The sequence below is a fragment of the Vipera berus genome (assembly GCF_964194415.1).
Source record: "Vipera berus genome assembly, chromosome: 13".
Taxonomy (NCBI): domain Eukaryota; kingdom Metazoa; phylum Chordata; class Lepidosauria; order Squamata; family Viperidae; genus Vipera; species Vipera berus.
Genome location: NC_138216.1, coordinates 12501 through 32426, shown reverse-complemented (window position 1 = coordinate 32426; position 19926 = coordinate 12501). Strand labels below are relative to the sequence as shown.

The window sequence follows — 19926 nt, the reverse complement described above, 5'->3', positions numbered from 1 at the left end:
CTGAACGGAGACCAGTTCAACTCAGTGCAGCTGCAGGGATACGTACCTCACGGTTACATGAGAATGACTTACACTTTAAAGCAATCTACCTCTATCTAGAGCACAGGTGTCAAACTCGCCACATTACGTGACGTGACGTATCACATTTTTTTTCGCATTGCCAGAGTTGGGGTGGCCGGCAGCTTGACACCCCTGATCTAAAGGATTCTCAGGTGTTTGCTGATATTTTTTCTATGACTCTCTCTTCATACTTTGAGAAATCTTTCTGGTCTCCTAATTTGCACTGCAAACAACTTGACAAGCAAATAAATCTCATAGGAAAAAAAATCCTTATTAGCTCCCTCAATTTCACCAAGGTTGATAATAAACGTATCCCAGCTATTCGAAACAACTCCTAAAAACCTACTAAAATGCTAAAGGCACAAGAAGTTGCACTCCAGAGTTCCTAAAAGGTGACTTCATAACCCAGAGTTTGTCAGAAAATCATATCACTACTTCAGTTTCAAGTTATCTAGAATGCAGTTTTCTGCACACCTCTTGCTATTATTCTTGTGGAATACTGTGAAATTGTGTTTTTTTAACCATCTTGCCACAATTGCATTGACAAAAGAAACCTAAGTATTGTTGCGAACATCTAAAGGGGCTACAAGCCGCTCACCATATTTGGCACACTGGTAACTGAAACACTCTTGATATCTGAAGGAAAGGGAGACAGGTTATTTGCTATGCCTTGTTTATTTGATAGTGGTGGGTTGACTCCCGTTGCTCCCATCTGCTGCCCTCCAGGTTGACTAAATGGCTGCCCAAAGGGACCTGGGTTACTGGCCATTCCCATCTGGAACGAAAGCAAAATGAATGATGTTAGCATCCTGCATTCACTTAAGTGCAGGTACAGACTGAAAGAAATAGTACATAATTTTCCAAGCCCACACTGCAATTTGCTTGAATTAATAGTACAGGAAATCCTTGTTTAGCGACCCAAGTGGAAGTAGCAACTCAGTTATTAAGCAAAGCTGTTGTTTAGCAAAACCGTGATTCTGCTTACAATCTTCCTTCAGCTTGTTTTTGCTTTACAGACCTGGGAAGGTCATAAATATGAGAATTGGTCACAAAGTTACTTTTTCATCCCTGTTGTAACTGCAAATGATTATTGTTTGAGACTGTTGCTAAACAAGGACTTCCTATATACCTAAAGCTTAACAATTAAGACTATTATAATTATGTACGTGGTTTTGTTGTCATGATCCACACAGTCATGATTTTCAAGTATTTTTGAAGGAATACTGCACATTTTATAACAAAAACCTATAATTATTCTTCTTTGCTTCACTAATCTCTCAACTGCTCATTATAAACAATGAAATTTTTAGTTTTATATTTAGTTTAGTTTTATATTTATATTTATTCCTCGGCTGTGTGTTCATTTCAACACTCACACATAAATCACATAATTTTATGCCCAATAATATGATGACAATGGTGTTAAAATTATACTATATTATCCTTTCCTGGGTCTCAGCAAACTAACGTGCCCTTCTGGACTCTGCTTATTTGTACACTTCTGAATGCTATTTTGTCTCTCAGCTATAATGACACAATTCGTAGAATTTGTTGAAGAGATTGCTATAACTTTCAGTGGAATATTCTGAAAAAATCTGCAGAATCCTACCCAGTCAGCTAGCTAGATTATTAAGCTTCTAGATATTCAATTTAATTGCCTTTTTTGACATAGCAGTGTCACTAACACTTTGAAAATAATACAGCAGTTACTAGAAGTCAACATAGATTTGTGGAAAACAGATCTCGCCCAAATATCCTAATTTCATTTTTAAAATCAGACTCAGTAAACTATGCAAATACCGTAGACATAATATAGCTTGATTTTGGTACACCAAATCTTGTTTCTAATCAGCCAACTACTCAGGGATGGGCATGACAATTAAATGTAGATACAGATGGGTCAAAATCATACTCACAATGAGTTCATAAACAGATCTTCATTAAACTGAAATTGAGAAGAACTGAATATGGTATCACAATCCTATGCTCTGTACTATTCAAAATGTTTATTAACTAATTTGATGAAGGAGGAAATGTTGAACAAATCTACAGATGACAGAAAACTGATTAGGGCTTGATTAAGAAAATGGCCTGAAAATAACCCCCCCAAAAAAGAACAGTTGTTCGCTTACAAAATAAAAATTAAATGCACCAAACTGAACGGCAGATACCTGGCTTGGCAACAGTATTTTCAATGGAACAGAACTTGGAATACCAGCTTATTACAATTCACTATGAATTAACAAAGCAATGTGGTTTCTTGGGAGGGAAATTCAATGTTAGACGGCATTAATAGATTTTTTTTTTTTAATGGCAGGAAGCGATATTTCTATCTGAAATATCTGAAATCTGACTCTCAAGGATTGTATGTAGTAAATGGGCACCACAATTACAAACAAATTCAGATAATCAGGACGATTGAGTGATTAAAAAACTCAGGTCCTCAGAAGAAAGACTGAAGATTCTAGGAATAGCTACCTTTGAGAATGCATGGGGGTAGGAATGGAATGTGAAGCAGTCTTCAAATACTTGGAAGGAAATCAATTATCACGGCCTGTGCTACAGTATTCCAAAATGCAGGATATGGAATAATATGTGGAAATTACAGGATGTAATGAATGTAAGAAAATGTCCTAATCCCAACAGCAATCCAATAGTGGAACCAATTATCCAAAGAGGGGGTGACTATCCAACCGTGTGTCTTCAAGCCATCTGTCGGAGATGCCTTAATGTGGATCCTGCAAAGCATACTAGCTAGCCCCTTCTAAGTTTGCGGTTCCACAATAATTTCCCAAACCAGCTGATGATGAACAGAAAAATATTGTCACAAATGAATACAAAGCAAAGTGTCTAATCCAAACATTCAGCATCCGATGCCAGAAAATATTGTTTCTTTCAGACATTAAAGCGATCAGATACCATGAATGATGAATGGCAACAATGTCACCATAGCCAGAACTCAAGACAACTATTTCTTGTGGTCTTTTAAAAAACTTAGCGTAGCCCTGATTAAAACATCACCTTTTAAAAAGAGATGTTTTTCCAATTCCAATTTGTGGCATTATCTTCAGGCAGCCAGGTCAAAGATATAATTCAACGTTTCAGGGAAACACCATACTTGGAAAAATTATATTATTTGAGCACCAGTCTCAAATAATAGCTGCCAGCTATTCTAAACTAGGGAAAGGCCGCACTGCCCCCTCCCCTGCCCCACTACTTTGTGACACACACCTACCCCCAGAGCCCACTCTGATTGCACTAATACATTTTGGCAATGTAACAGCAAAATTCAGACAGCTTTATACCAATCTGAAATTTTTAAAACACATGGACTTGAAATATAAGTCCAACTATACACCAATGTGATATTAAACAATAGATACCAAGGAAGAAAACAAAACAAAAAGTCCCATAAGACCAAAGAATGCAAACCATTATTTTGTAGCTCTTGCTTTACTTCCCCAAAATATTATGTAGCATTTGGCCACCTTTCATCTAGACCTCAAGCAACTAAATCACACTTATTCTGATATCTTTTGAAAATGAGTTATTTAAATGAGAGCTGCAAAAGCAAATGCCTTTAAATTTAACGTTCACAAAGCACTTGAATAAAACTGCAAACCATTCCCCAGTTTACGTGACCCCCACATACTTTTGCCATGGCTCCTGCCTGGCCTGTGTGCCCTGTTATTTGAGGAGACACCTGCGTCAAGGTCTCTGCCAGCACATTGCTTGCATTTCCCTGTATGGTGGGGACAGAATACTGCAATCCGGCACCTCGGCCTCTTCCAGTTGTCCCAAGGGAACCATTCATTACCTGCCCTTGTCCTTGTTGGCTCTGATTCATTAAAGTGTGGCCAGAGTTATTGTTGAGAAGACCTGGATGAGCCTGGTTGAAGCCAGCGTTCATACATATCCCAGAACCTGTCTGGGAGGTTGCTGGACCGCTTGTCACCATTCCCACTTGTTTCTGTGCTTGAGAATTCAGGCCCGGCGTGGCTGTGGTATTGGGCCCAGATGTGCTGGTTGCTTGTTTGGCCAGGCTTGAAACACCAGCATCTGCTTGGTTTAATGGGCTCTTGCCCATCACATTCAAGTTTCCTATATTCACACTGTTTGCTTGTGCCTGGCCTTGGCTATTGATGCTCTGCTGGACAGGGCTACCGGAGTTCACATTCCCAATTCCTTGATTAAGAGAAGAGCCACTGCCTCCCCTCAGAAGCTCAGAAAGTTGTTTGTGTTTTGAAGCTGCATCTGGAACAATGTTTCCGCTGCTGTTTACAAGGTTCAGTTCTCCATTGGGGATCAATTCATCAGGAAGATCATTTTCCAAATCAAAGAAAGTTCCAAAATCTGTAAAGTTAACAGAAGGTTGAATTAGAAAGAAAATCTTTAAATCACTTCTGAATGCAGTATAAGAACACAAAACAAGTGTTGTGCAGCACAGCTTTTCTACTTAACATACTGATAGAGGCAGTTGCTATAAAATATAAAAAACCCTACCGTATATTAATACTTCTTTCAAAAACACATTTTAGCATAAAGCAAAATCAATGTAATTAAACAAAGAAAATCAGTAAATTAAATGATTCAAAAACATTTTTATCATTTGTTTTCCTATACAAAGTATTACTTTAACATTTAGAAAATGATTCGTGCAATCAGAAATCCACAAACAAAAATATACCTAAGAACGTGAACCGCATTACCACATTTTAGAAAAGTTCAAATGATAATATAATCGACAGAGATGCAAGCTACTTCAGCGGATTCCTAAATTTGTAATAAAGTGTTCTGCTGCCAGAAGGAAATTGTAAATTTGTTTAAACTAAACCCAAAAGCAAAAGTTAGTGTGAAAACCATTCAGGTGCAGATTCTCACAGCACTAGCACAGCTAGCATCTTCAGAACTTAAAATGAGTTTTAACTTTCAAACATACACATATAACCATGGTTTAGGGATGTCCCAAAAGGCACGTTTTTCAAATGCCAACTGGACGATTTTTCTTGAAGAAGTTTCAATATCTTGAAGACATCTTCAAGGAAAAATCAAGAAAGTCCAGTTGCTGTTTGAAAAAAGTCATGTTTTGGCACAACCATCTAGGTGAGAACCTCCATATCCCAATGCTTTGGGATGCTGATTATGTCTACGGGCAGTGGAATGGGGAAGAGATGCTTCAAAAGTAAACAATTGTTGCATATGGTGTATGGAAATTGTACCATATTACAATTAGCAATGCATTCTCAAAACTTAACTTCTAAGCTTCCTGTAAATCACAGTAGTCAGTCTGAACATAATAGTAAACTATAGATTACTAACAATCAGATAATCAAATAGTTTACATCTAGGCCTGAACAACTCTTCATTTAAATTTTATTCGGATAGGAACATTAAAATATGAGACATATATATTAATGTTACCTAAATCTGAAGGCGACAAATGTTTCAAACAAGTCTGTAATATATATCAAAAAGTGTTTTCAAAATTAGACATACACTTAATATAATTTTGTTAACAGAGAATTTTATGTACTGTGTTTATTTGAAGGACTGTCTTTTCCCTGTTATTTTTACCAACCCACAACAGGGAGGCAGGGTCCCCCCCACACCCCATTAAGAAAGTCCAGCTAGTGAGACTAAGAGGAAAGGACTTTTGTATAGTGGCTCTCTCCCTGCATTTTATAGATGGGGCACAGTCAATGAAATTGCTGAAATAGGTAATAATTTTGAAGACACATTACAGCCAAGCACCACTCAGAGAGGTAGTTGTATCACTGTGCATCAAAGAAAGAGTCTTTTGAACTCTCCAACCACAACTTCACAAGCCTCTTTGGAGGATGGCCTCATCATCAGACCCTACACCCAAGAGCTAAAAGCCCTATACAACCGAATCGCCGAGAGTCGCGAAGCATACTCGTTTAAATAAACATTAATACTTCCAGAAGATAATTTTATTTCACAACGGAAGATCATGAAAATGTTTCGGCATCTGTAAAGAAGCATCGGGCGACCGGGTGGGGGGGCATTTTGACACGCTCAGCACCGAGAGACGTCCAAGAGAAAGGCGAAGAAGGGCCGGGGCTGCAGCTAAAGATTCCTCTGCCCGGCCCGATGCGCCTCCCGGGGAAGCCAGCTTGACGGAAGCCGGTGACCTTGTGCAGCGGCATCTTCCAGCCCACCCCTCCCGATTCCTCTTGCCCGACCTTTCGGGACCCGCCGCTGCGGCCTCCGTCTCAGAGCCGCTGCCCCGCCCGCGGGCTCGGGCAACCAGCGGCGGGACAAAAGCCGCCCGCCGAGGGACTCCCCGCCTGACAGGCCGCCCTGGCCAGCAGCCTCGGCTCACCTGTGGTGTCGGAGGCGGAGAAGCCGGGCGAGCTGAGCTTGGCCCGCTTGGCGTTGGGAGGCCCGTCCAGCAAGTTCTCCGCCATGGCCTCCGCCGCCCGCCGCTGCGGCCTCGGTCTCCCCTGCGGCTCCGCACTCTGCCGGCCGCGGCTTCCTCCGCCGCCGCCGCCGCCGCCTCCTCCGCGTCCTTCTCCCGCTCGCCGCCGTGGCGGGGCCGGCCGAGAGGCCGGGCCGCCCTCCGCTCCTCCTCAGCGCTTCACCGCCGCCCGCCCCCGCCGCTGCGCGACCCCCATCTCGGCGGCCGCGGCGGACGGCAGCAGCGGCGGCGGCGGAAGCGCGGCGGCGCCCCTCCCCCTCGCGCAGTGCCCGGATGGCGCCCGCGCCCCCTCCCTCCCTCTCTCCCTCCCTCCTCCTCCTCCTCCTCCTCCTCCCTCCGTCAGGCGGGCGGGCGGGCGGTCAGTCGCAGCGGCCGCCGTTCTCCCCGTCCTCCGCCGGCCCGCCGCGCCTTTGGGGCCGGAGGTCCCCGCGAGGAGCAGGCACGGCGGGGCTCACGCCGCCGGACCGGACCGGGGCGGGCGGGCGGCGGCCCGCGGTGCTGGCAGCGCCTCCTGGAGGGATCGGGCGGCCGAGGCGTGAAAGGGCCTGTCCGGGCGATGTCAGCGGCCCTGCGGCGGCTTCTCTACGGCCCGACTCCCGCCCTGGCCCGGCCCGGCTCCCGCCCGCGACGCGCTCCGGCTCCGCGACAAGATGGCGGCTGTTGATTCCTCAATTAAAAAAAAAAAGTTTTTTCTCTTCTCTTTTCCACAGACAAAGGGGCGGGGCCGGGCGTGCGCGCTCGCCTCATTGCGCACGGCGCGTCCCTCCGGCTTCGGCCGCCGCCGCCGCCGCCGCCGCCGCCGGAAAAGCACGAGCGCATCCGAAGCTCCGCCGGACGCTCGGTCCGCAGTCGGCGGCTCACCGAGGAGGCAGAAGCTGCCGGGAGCGCGCAAGGCGCTTTTACCTCTGGGGGTCGCGCCCCCGAGTGGCCTCCAGCCACCCTGTTTCCTGTCACGGGTTTCGGTGGCCGGTGCTCCCGTTGGGCTCACGGAAGGAAGCTCGGATCTCCCCCGCCCCGCACGGGTCCCCCGTTGGGCAACAGCTGTGAGTGGGCCCCCTCCCCCCCATTCAAGGCCCCGTCCCCCTGCCCTGCCCCTGGGGCAGCCGAACGAGCCTCGCCGCCCACCTGGCGGCTCAGCCTCTCCGGATTTCTGCTTTCCTCGTACGCTTCCGGGGTGGGGTGGGGGGGGTCAGTCCGTCAGCAACTGGCTTCCCCCACACAGGGTCACCGAGGAAGCCAGCTGAGGTCAGCAGTTATGGTGATGTGAGGTGCTCATTTTGCAATAATAAGTGGAAGGGCTGGAATTTCTGTCGATAAACAATGTGTTCATGTGATGTCACACTTTACAACTGTGGCTTAGTGATAGAAATCCTGGTCCCAGTTGGTCCTAATCTGAGGATTACCTGTTTTCTAAGGCAGGGCTTTTCAACCTTTTCACCCACTGTACCACTTTCAGGATATGGCAACATCCGAGTACCACCAATCGCCTAGCAAGGTGTCTAAAACTTGACCCTTAAAAAAAAAAGGAAAAAAGTGTTGAAGTACAGGTAGTCCTCGACACACAACAGTTCCTTTAGTGACTGTTCGAAGTTACAATGGCACTGACAAAAGTGCCCCCCAAACCACAGCCGAGCAAGACACCTGCCTGCCTGCCCGGTGGCGCTCTTCCCCCTGTCCAAGGTTTATCATTGTTGTGAGCATTTCTGTTGAGAATTGGCAGCGGGGATGGGATGGGGGGGTGTTTGGTTTTTATTCCCCCCGTCTGCTGGGTGGTTGCAGCAGGTTTTGGTCACTTCACGTGACCCTGGATACTGTCGCCTTCATAAATAAGAATCGGTTGCGAAGCATCTGCATGTAAATCACAAGACCCGGGAGATACTGCAATATTCCAGCTGATCGGCACTTCTTCTGGACTCAGAAGCACCAGGATCAGCACCGAGCTTCAGCTGGAGCCTGGCGCTGATCCTGACGCTTCCACTGAGCCCTGATAGCTCTGCAGCACCAGCCATGTTTCGCTCAGGCTTGTGCGGTGCTGCCACCGGTTCAACTCATTCCCCTTCCCCACTACCACTTTTCTAGGATGGTCGCATGCCAGGTGCCAATATACCACAGGTGGTACCCGTACCACTGGTTGAAAAGCCCTGCTCTAAGAGTGATGTAACCAGCATGGAACAGAAAAGAATGAGGATTTCTCTGAGTCTGGCCCTCTGCTGATATTAAGGCAATGTAGTAGGATGGCGTTGCTTTTCCCACAGGCTCCCGTTCACCTTGTTTACTCGAATCCTTTACTGTGCCCTGCTTCACACATCCCTTTGAATGTAGGATTTTATTTATTTATTTATTATTGGGACTTATATGCCGCCCTATCTCCCGAAGGACTCCGGGCGGCTAACAACAGTAACATACAATAAATACAGAAGTTAAAATAAAAATTAAAATTAAAGGCCCCTGCAGAATAAATAAAAATTAAAATTAAATTAAAAATTAGAGTTAAAAATTAAAAACATAATTAAAATCCCCGTCAGTGCAGGTCAGCCAGGTGGAAAAGGAATGTTTTGAGGCCGCGGCAAAAGGACCGGAGATCTGGGGCCATCCGAAGCTCAGGGGGGAGCTGGTTCCACAGGGCTGGCGCTCCCACAGAGAAGGCTCTTCCCCTGGGGGTCGCCAGCCAACATTGTCTAGCCGACGGTACCCTGAAGAGGCCTTCTCTGTGTGAGCTTACTGGGCGATGGGAAGTCGTTCCCGGCAGCAGACGGTCCTGCAAGTATCCCGGGCCTAAGCCACGTAGGGCTTTAAAGGTAAGTACCAGTACCTTAAATCTCACCCGGAGGACAACCGGTAACCAATGCAGCTCACGCAGGAGGGGTGTAATATGGGAGTATCGGGGTGCTCCCATCACTACCCGCGCGGCCGCACTCTGCAGCAACTGAAGCCTCCGGGTGGTCTTCAAGGGCAGCCCCATGTAGAGAGCACTGCAGTAATCTATCCGGGAGGTAACGAGTGCGTGGGTGACCGTACGTAGGGCATCTCGGTCCAGAAAGGGGCGCAACTGGTGTACCAGGCGAATCTGGGCAAATGTCCCCCTAGACACGACTCCAATATGATCTTCAAAACTGAGTCGTGAATCCAGGAGGACACCTAGATTGCATGCTCTATCAACGGGAGGTAACATCTCTCCTCCTATAACCAAAGATGGAACCTCTTGGACAAAACGAGATGCCGGTACGTAAAGCCACTCAGTCTTGGCCGGGTTGAGCCGGAGCCTGTTCTTTCCCATCCAAATCCGTGCCGCTTCCAGGCAACGGGACATCACATCGAGGGCATCACCGGGTTGGTTCGGGGTGGAGATGAAAAGCTGGGTATCATCAGCATATTGATGATACCTCACCCCGAAGCCACGGATGATCTCTCCCAGGGGCCTCATATAGATGTTTTGCCTTACTTTTTGTTGAAATTCTTCTTGACTTCAGCCCATCATTCCAATGTATCAAGGATCTACTGTGCTTCAAAATGATTGCTTTTCCTCCATCAACTTTGTATCATTTGGAAATTTGGTAAATAATATTATCATCCTAATAAATATGAATGTCTTGAAGAGCAGTCTTGAATGGAATAGTATATCTATCTACCTTTCCAGCTTGGTGGATTCGCAGGGAGGAGGGAGAGGGGATGGTTCTATGTGAGCCAGATTTGTGCATGCAGCTACATTTGTGCAAATGGCATGCACATGCACCCGCCACTCAAGCAAATGGAGCTTTGCATGTGAGCATGTCCACCACTTTCATGAATGCACATGTGCGCACTCACCTGCAATTTGCGCGGCCCAGTTCTCAAGGGGCTGCAGCCAAGGGGCTGCGGACCCCTGGTCTATTTCATTTACTCCCAGCTGGATGTTGCCCATACATTAGGGATGACTTCAACCTGCTCCTTACCCATCTAATGGTAGCAAAACTCGAAGCACATTTTGCCTTATTTAATTTAATCTATTAGCATTTGTTACAAATGAAGGCAAAATATACATGTCCCAGGATAACGTGGCAGAATCCAATCGGTCACTAGGACCAGAAATTTAGACTTCTGAGCTTTTGGATTCGTACTGGAGCCCATCCTCTGGGAACTTCTCTCTAGCACAGAGGTGTCCAATGAAAACTTTGGACAGGAGGAAGAGCGCTGCCGGGCGCGCAGGCAGGTCTCTTGCTCAGCTGTGGTTTGGGGGGCACTTTTTTCAGTGCCATTGTAACTTCGAACAATCACTAAAGGAACTGTTGTAAGTTGAGGACTAGCTGTACTTCATCACTTTTTCCTTTTTTTTTTTGGTCATCAAGTTTTTGAAGCCTTGCTAGGCGGCTGGTGGTCCTCGGATGTTGCCCTATCCTAAAAGCGGTACAATGGGTGAAAAGGTTGAAAAGCCCTGTGATAGAGAATACCGTACTCTTAAAATGCCATTAAAAACGTTTATTTCTTTTGGTGGCTGCAATACCCGCTTTGACCACAAGATGGCACACGTTTCCGTCCTATAGTACCATCATAGGCCTTTTTGATGGCCACGCCATTATCGCTAAGGGACGAAAAACAGTGTCCTCCTGTGGTCCAAGTCGGTATAGCAGCCAATAAAAGATAAATCTTTTAAATGGTGTTATAAGATTATTTTTATTAATAAAAACTTATTGATATTAGGCCTGTGATATTCTGCGCCTGTGTCGCAAAAAGGGCCACCCGTCGCCCTATTAATAAGGCGCTAATAATAAAGATGAGATGAGCACCGGCCCCTAGAGTTGGAAACGCCTAGCGCGCATGTGCGGGGGAACCTTTACCTTTTAATAATAAAGATAGAGAATAATAACCTTAAAATGCCGTTAAAAAGGTGTATTTCTTTCGGCGGCCGCAATACCCGGTTTGACCACAGGAGGGCAGTTTCCCGTCTCATAGCATTAACATTGAGGCCTTTTGCCTAAGGATCGGGACACCGAGAAGCGAAGGGACAGAGCGAAGAGCGTCAGCCAAACCATCGCCACTCTATGGTCCTCCGAAAGGGACGAGCCACTTCCGCTGTCCTGCGCACGTCCACCGGCTCGTTCTTCTTGAGTCATCTAGAGACCTCGGTATGGTGGAGTTCCCGTCCCTTTAAGGCGACTGTCCCCCAGTGCGTTTAAAAACAACCTTCTTGCCACGGCCGACTTCCTGTCCACTTACCTTACCTTTCCCCCCACAGAGACCTTCTCAATACGGCGGACTGCCTGTCCGTTCAAATTGGCCATCCCCCGGTTTATTTGGAATAGACCTTCCTATTACGGCCGACTTCCTATCCGTTCTTCTTAGTCTTCCGTGCCAACTTCCTTTCGAAGCGACCTTCTCGCCATGGCGGACTTCCTGTCAGTCCTCTACGGTCGTCCGCCAGTATCTTTGACAACCATCTTCTCAGTATGGCCGTCATCAACTTCCTGTTCATTTGCAGCACGGTTCTCTGCTTTTTCCTATGCTATTTTCTGCTCTATACTGCCGGGGTGCACGTCTACCGACAAGGCCGCAAAAAGGAAAAAAAAGCCTGGTAGAGCCTCAGGTAAACCGAGTCATCCCCGCAGTTCCTGATTCCAGAAAGATATCGGGTTTTTGTATTACCTAGTTAGCGGGAGATCCGCACCTACCCGACCTAGTTAGCGGGGGATCTCCACCCCTCCCGCCACCCTGACCACTCATTTGCTCCTCTTCCCTAAGCTGACTGCCCGCTTGTTCCTGGCCTTTCGCTGCGTTTGTAAGGAAGCGACCGACTACCGGTAGTGGTGGCGCCAGCAGCGGTTGGGAGACCGGGTCTCTTTGTACTCATTCCGTTTCAACTTTAGAAAATCGAGTGGCTAAATTGGGAACATAGAGATGAAGTTAGTTTGTTTCAATAATACACTTAGGGGTTGTTTATGCGGGCTCAGCAGCGGCTTCTGTTGTGTTACAAAGCTCGCCGAGCTCCTTTTTAGAGCCGGGACCGGCGCTCAAAATTTTTGGTGTCCGGGTCGGGAATGGGGTTCCGTCCCGTCTCTGGAGTCTCCTCGAAGGCTGCCAAACAAGGCAGCTGTTATAAAGGTGTTTCCCCAGCATCCCAGGCCCGGATGTAGGAAGAACGAGTCGTATCGCGCTTCTCTATATTATATCTTAATAGGTTCCTCTTAAAATTGTACCCCGCTCCCCCCCCCCGTCCACCAAACCAAGATATTTTTTATTCAACAATAGTTTTGTTTGTTCTGCCTTGCTATTTCTTTAAGGAGATTGTACGTATGTACGTTGGTATTTATGTTAGTTTTGATGTTTCTAAACAATATTTCTTAGAGATAACTATTAATACACGTTGAATGTTAAATATCTAATTGAAATAAATTGTATACATTTTATTAAGAAAGGATAAATATAAATTGATATAAAAATATAATTTATTTTGAAAATGTATATAACTTATCGGTGGCTAATATCAGGGCTTTTCAACCTTTTCACCCAGTGTACCACTTTTAGGATATGCCAACATCTGAGTACCACTATTCACCTAGCAAGGTGTCAAAAACTTGATGACATAAAAAAAGGAAAAAAGTGATGAAGTACAGGTAGTCCTCGACTTACAAGAGTTCGCTTAGTGACTGTTTGGAGTTACAGTGGCACTAAAAAAAGTGTCCCCCAAGCCACAGCCGAGCAAGACATCTGTCTGCCCGACCAGCGGTGCCCTTCCTCCTGTCTGAGGTTTTCATTGTTGTGAGCATTTCTGTTGAGGATTGGTAACGGGTGTGGAGTGGGTGTTTGGTTTTTATTCCCTCCATCTGCTGGGTGGTTGCAGCAGGTTTTGATCACTTTACATGACCCTGGGACACTGTGACCATCATAAATATGAATCAGTTGCCAAGCATCTGAATGTAAATCACAAGACCCCGGAGATGCTGCAACATTCCAGCTGATCGGCACTTCTTCTGGGCTCAGCAGAAGCACCAGGATCGGCGCCGAGCTCCAGCTGGAGCCCGGCGCCGATCCTAGCACTTCCGCTGAGCCCTGACAGCCCTGCAGCTCCAGCCGTCTCTCGCTCAGGCTTGTGCAGTGCTGCCACCGGTTCATCTCATTCCCCTCCCCCGCTACCACTTTTCTAGGATGGTTGCGTGCCAGGTGCCAATGTACCACAGGTGGTACCCGTACCATTGGTTGAAAAGCCCTTCCTTATTATCATTGAATGTATGGATAAAAGGGGGGAGACAAGATTAGTAGGAATTTACTAATTTGTTTGCCATCCATCTAACTTTGCAGAACTTTGTCCAAAGCAAGTCAGGTTTACGAATGGCAGGAAATTCCTCCCTTTCCTCTCCAGGTTGCCGGAAACAGCCCACCCACCGCCCAGAGGTACAAGAAAGAAAAAGCAGGTCTCTCTGGGGGCAACAGGAGACTCGGGTCTTTGCAGAGTACGGCAGAGATACATAAGGGACACGGTGGCTCAGTGGGTTAGGACGCTGAGCTTGTCGATCAGAAGGTCGGCAGTTTGGCGGGTCGAATCCCGAGTGCCGTGTAACAGAGGAAGCGCCTGTTATTCGTCCCAGTTTCTGCCAACCTAGCAGTTCGAAAGCACGTAAAAATGCAAGTAGAAAAATAGGGACCACTACGTTGGGAAGGTAACAGCGTTCCGTGCTCCTTTGGCGTCTAGTCACGCCGTCCACACGACCACGGAGACGTCCTCGGACAAGGGCTGGCTCTTCGGCTTTGAAACTGAGATGAGCCTCGGCCCCTTGAGTCGGAAACGACTTGCACGCATGTGCAGGGGAACCTTTACAGGAGAATAACCGTAAAATGCCATTTAAAAGGTTTATTAATTACGGCTGCTTGGAACACAGGACGGCACTATTTTCAGTCCCATAAGGACTATAGAACAGGCACAGTAGAAGGAATGCTGCTTCAAAAGCCTTAAAAAGGTTTCTTTCTTTTGGTGGCTGCAATATATGGAGAATATATGAATATATGGAGAATAACCACCTTACAATCCTATTTAAAAGGTGTATTTCTTTATAGCGGCCACAATACCCGGTTTGACCACAGGAGGGCTTGCTTTTCCGTCCCATCGCATTACTACTGATGCCCCAGTAGTCCTTTTGCCTACGATCGGGACAACGAGAAGCGAACCCCCAAAGCGCACAGCGTCTGTTCTGAACCAGCCCTCTTCTGGCCTTGTAATAAGGCAAACCCCTATTCAGAAAGAAGAGACTGGAGAGCGTCCAAGGCTAAAAGGCATCAGCCAAGATTTATTACGCAGTTAACAAAAACACTAGAGCTTGTCTTCTCAAGCGGAAAAGTTGCTTTCAGCAACCAGCCCCTCCCCAAACACTCCTTTTATAGAAAGCTCAGGGCGTGGTCTCCCTGTGCCTCCTCCCGAGGAGTCCCGCAGCCTTTCTTTGTTTGTTCCTGCTCGACTGCCTCCTGCGTCGGGCGTCCTTGAACAGGGCCAGCTGTGGGTCATCTTCCTCCGCACTCTCGGGCTCACGCAGCTGAGAAGAGGTCCCCGGCTGAGGGCTCTGCAAAGCCTCCAAACCGTCATCAGCCGGTTCGTTTCCCTCCTCCCCCTCATCTGAGTCATCCGATACATCGGAGCCGGCTGTCGGACCCACAGGCTGGCCCTGAGTCACAACAGCGTCAGCCAAACCATCGCCGCTCTACGCTTCCCCGAAAGGGACGAGCCGCTCCCGTCGGCCTTCTGCGCACGTCCGCCGTCTCGTTCCTCCCGTGTAATCTGCGAGAGCCCTTCTGGGCCCGGCGGACTTCCTGTCCGTTCCTATCGGCGGTCCCCCAGGACCTTTGTACTAGGACCTTTCCATCACGGCTGACTTCCGGTCCTTTCTTTTTTATCATTCCTCTAACTTCCTTTCAGAGAGTGAGAGAGACCTTTTCGGCACGGCGGACTTCCTGTCCTAGCAAATTCGCTGCCCCACAGGGCCTTTGAAAAACGACCTTTCCACGATGGCCGTTTTCCGGTCCAACCTTAGTCATCCTCCAACTTTTTTTCGCGGCGACCTTCTGGGCCCGGCGGACTTCACGTCCGATCAACAAGTTAGACCGTAGATTTAAAATGCCATTAAAAGGTTTATTTCTTTCTGCGGGCGCAGTACCGGGTTTGACCACAGGAGGGCACGGTTTCGCGCCCCATAGCATTAATATTGAGGCCGTCGTAGGCCTTTTGCCTAGGATGGGGACACCGAGAAGCGAAGCCACAAAGCGCAGAGCGTCCCCTTTCACAGAGACCTCGAAATGGCCGACTTCCTGTCCGTCCCTTTTAGTCTTCCCGGCCAACTTCCTTTCGCTGCGACTTTCTCGCCATGGCGTACTTCCTGTTAGCTCAGCCGCGCCTTCTGTTGTGCTGCAAAGATCGCGGAGCTCCTTTTTAGAGTCGGGGCCGGCACTCAAGGTGTTTTGGCGTCCGGGTCCGGAATGGCGTTGCGTCCCGTCTCGGGGGTCTCCTCGAAGGCTGTCAAGCAAGGCAGCCGTTTGATGGTGTTTTCCCAGTGCCCCACTCCCGGATGTAGAAGAACGAGTGGCGCTTCTCTGTATAAGGTCTTAATAGGTTCCTCTTAAAAGTGTACCCCGCTGACCCCCGTCCACCAAACGAAGATTTTTTCATTCAAGAATAGTTTTGCTTGACCTGCCCTGCTATTTCATTAAGGAGATTGTACGTACGTACATTTCATCATCATAAGGGACCTTGGAGGTCATGTAGTCCAATCCCCTGCTTAGGCAGAACTTACAGAACCACAGAGTTTGAAGGGACCCTGGTGGTCATCTAGTCCACCCCCATGCTCAGGAAACCCTATACCATTTTAGATAAATGGCTGCCCAGTCTCTTCTTAAAAACATCCAGTTTTTGAGCATTCACCACTTCTGGAGGCTGGTTGTTCCACTGGTTAATTGTTCTAACTGTCAGGAAGTTTCTCCTTAGTTCTAGGTTTTTGGGTTGAAGCACATCATCACATTTCACATCATAAAGTGGAAATCGGAGCAAAATTATGCCACTGAAATTAGTTCAAATTAAGCATCAGGTTAAGTTTCATGTGGAAACTCAGTTAAGAGCCGCTGTCCAGGGTCCTGTCACAGAGTCCGGTAGGTATGCAGAGAAAGCTTTACTTTCTGGCCGGGGGTGGGTGGGAGTCAGAAATGACCTCCACGGCCCTCTTAGCAGCAGAATCCAAAACAGAAAGGAGGACACGAGACAGGCAAGCAGGTAGCTTTGCAGCAAGCAGGTGGCATAAGAAAACCCAGGGTGTTTCTGATAGTATTTTGGGTCCTATTGAGTCAGCACTGTTTTTCCGAGCATAGGGGCAACTTCAGTAGCTGTTTTGCATTTGTCTTTAGCCCTTTTTTGGGCAAAAAGCAGTCTGTGTAACACTTGTTGCTCCCACTTTCTAGAACTAGGCCGCTCAGTTGATGCAGGTACGGAGCCCTTCTGCGAAGACCTTTGATCAGCCTGCCCCTTGGAAAGTTAAACACCAAGGCGACCACCCTATGCTTTCGGCCACGGGGGACAGCGAGAGGTTGGAGTTTAGAGGTAAGGAGCCGGTGTTTTGTGTTACGTGCCTACGGTCCGCTCTGATCTTCTCTGCAGCTCCATCGCTTCTGGCTCTGCCAATGCTGTAACGATCTATTTTGTTCTTGAGATATAATGTGGCATCTGCGTTTTTTCACAGAGGGAGTAACAAACTTTCCAGGCCCCTGCCGATACTTTCTTTAAAATCAAACATTTGCCTTTTAAAATACTGCCACAATGTTGTTACGCTCTGCCAGATTTTGTCTACGCTAGTTAGTAGCAGAATATCCACAGAGACCCTTATTGACTGAAAAGCAGTCTGGGAGCTGTTAGCCAGAGGGCTGCTCTGTAGTCACAGAGAGCCTTGTGAGTCACAGGGAAGCCCATCCTCTACGAGAAGGAAGAAAGAGGAAAGATGTTTTGCTAAAAAGAAAACAAAACAATAAATAAAATGTAAGCTTTTAAGCAACTCTATATTCTCCCCAAGTGGACTTTTTTCACCCGCAGTCTCAGTTTGAGGCTCTGGTGTCTCAGTTTGCCTTTCCAATCCACAAGCAAAAAATTTAAACGAGATGATCTCATAATTCACTTCTCTTAACAGACAGGAGTAGAAGAGGAGTCGCTTCACCCACACGGCCTAGAGAGGAAGGAAAACATCTACTGCCCGATCGGTCATGTCCTCGCCAACGTGGTTGGCCTTGGGAAGGTTCGTTCAACCAGCCTTCGACAGACCATCCACGGAAGACTTCAGGGGCTTCCTAGATCACGGTAGCCCCAGCATTCAGTCTCGGCTTAACACGAGGTGTACACCAGGCCGGTGCGGCCGATTCAGGAAACCACAAATTCCCACTCGGGTCAACGCGTGAAACCTGTTCGTTCAGGCAAGCTGCCGCCCTCGCTACTGCTGGGCAGGCCTCCTCGCCTGCGCCCTGGAGGCCAAGCCCTTCTGCCTCCTGGGATGCAGACTTGCTGCAGCTGTGCCTTTTCGTCTCCAAGCAGGTGGGTTCTTTTGTTCCGCTTTGATCTGCTCTGCTTTCCTCAACCCATTTTTTGCTGCTTTCATCTCCTGCCTTCTGTGTAAATCTACGTGAAAGCTGATGAGAAGTAAAGTTTTAGTATTTACCGAGAAAAAAATATTGTTATATGTATAGTCACGTGCTGCAGCTGTAGATGGAGAAATAAGTCTGTGGAGCCAGCGTGAGAGGACGGGGTTCGGTCTTTGTGGAAACCGAGTCGGTGGAAAGATCTGAAGAGACTCTAAAAGGACCAGCCGTCCGCAGGGAATATAAATCCTTCCATTCCCCACTATCTAATCAGAGGCGAAGCGGGTTTTCAGACGAGAGGCGAAACATCTTCAGAAATGAACGGGATTCCGTTCGCGTCTGGAAAAAGGATCTTTGGGATAACCACGACTCGGACGACTGAAACATACAAAGAAACCATTTGAAAATATTAAACACGGAACATATCGCTAGGGAACAAAAAAATCATTTTTAATGAGAAAAGTACATTTGTGGAAAGTAAGCCTACATAGCACATACATATATCTTAAGAAGGTAAAATATGACGTCTCATTCCAAATCCTATTTTGTATAATATATAGGAGTCCAAATAACATTAAATAATTAGGTTGAAAAATCAAACCAGGAGTACTTTAATTTTTATTTTATCGATATAATTAAAGCCTAAAGGTGAGGATCTGGAGAAAAGGCAACAACAAACCAATATCGGGCGAAGACGCATTTGTCTGCATTCTGCAACGGCCAAGCATTAAAATTAATTTATTCATATTCTAAAGATAAGATAAGCGGGGAATTTTCAGAAAAAGACAATTGCTTGCGTGCGGAAGGGTCAGTCTGAATTTGCATTCCCACATGCGTAAGAACGCACACACAACCGGAATAATTTAAAATAGTCAAACGGTCACAAATCTACCATTCTAAACGAAGACGCGTTAGGAAGCCTTCCTTTTAAAAAGAAACCTTACTTCAACTTCCCGTTTTACGTAAGCTCCCCAGCGTTTCCATCCCAATTATCGATCAGGTGCACGCTTCTCAAAATTTAGCAATTCTGCTAGTATCCGCTATTTCCCATATCGTTAACCAGTAATTTCCTGGGAAATTAACAAGGACGCAACAAAATGTTTTTTGCGTAGCAAGATAACTTTCCGAATCTTTCCGTCAAAAAATAAATACATTAAAAAAACAAAAAAAACGGCATTTTTAAATCATTATTATTAAAATTATTAATATTAACAGGCCAACGTAGGGCTTAATTCGCTTTAAGGCTTCTGAAGAAGGATTTGTTCTTCTGCGCCTGCGTTGCAGCCAACGGGTTCCGTTTTAACATTAATATTAATAATGAGGCGTTAATATTCATATGTAATAATAAAGCATTAATAAAAAGGAGAAGTTAAAACGCCATTAAAAAGGATTTTTTGTTTCGGCGGCAGCAATACCCCGTTTGACCACAGGAGGGCACCGTATTCCGTCCCACACCATTAACATAGAGGCCGCGGTAGGTCTTTGGCCTAAGATCGGGACACCGAGAAGAGAAGCCCCAAAAAGCGCAGAGCGTCAGCCAAAGCGTCACCATTCTACGCGTCAGCCGGCTCGTTCTTCACGAATAATCTCCGAGAGACCTTCTGTGCCCGACGCACTTCCTGTTCGTCGATATCGGCCGTCCTCCAGTTCTTTGAAATAGGACCTTTCCATCACGGCTGACTTGCGGTCATTTCTTCTTAGTCATCGCCCAAGTTCCTTTCGCGGCGACCTTGCGGGCACGGCGGAATTCACGTCCGATCAACAAGTTAGTAGACCGTCCATTTAAAACGCTACTAAAAATATTTTTTTTATTTTCGCGGCCGCAACTCCCGCTTTGACGACAGGACGGCAGTTTTCCG

At 47.0% G+C, this 19926-nt stretch overlaps 1 protein-coding gene and 1 long non-coding RNA gene across 6 annotated transcripts in view; one reads left to right on the top strand and one right to left on the bottom strand.

Moving 5' to 3' along the window:
• CREBBP (CREB binding lysine acetyltransferase) overlaps window positions 1-7541 on the bottom strand; it is a 38474-nt gene extending 30933 nt beyond the window's left edge. For 3 of the 4 annotated variants that reach the window (XM_081338251.1, XM_081338254.1, XM_081338252.1), the window contains exons 1-3: window positions 6404-7541; window positions 3713-4413; window positions 659-835 (exon numbers count right to left, since the gene is read on the bottom strand). In XM_081338251.1, the coding sequence (XP_081194377.1) occupies window positions 659-835; window positions 3713-4413; window positions 6404-6488 (963 nt within the window). In that variant the 5' untranslated portion in view covers window positions 6489-7541. The remainder of the gene's footprint in view (window positions 1-658; window positions 836-3712; window positions 4414-6403) is intronic. The other variant, XM_081338253.1, reaches the window with a different exon arrangement.
• A 7193-nt stretch (window positions 7542-14734) lies between these two features.
• Window positions 14735-19926, top strand: part of LOC308674073 — a 5538-nt gene continuing 346 nt past the window's right edge. The window contains exons 1-3 of one of the 2 annotated variants that reach the window (XR_014027793.1): window positions 14735-16172; window positions 16907-17045; window positions 17626-19926. The exon at window positions 17626-19926 is cut by the window's right edge and continues 346 nt beyond it. This is a non-coding gene — a long non-coding RNA (uncharacterized lncRNA). Of the gene's footprint in view, window positions 16177-16906; window positions 17046-17625 lie in introns of both variants that reach the window. The other variant, XR_014027794.1, reaches the window with a different exon arrangement.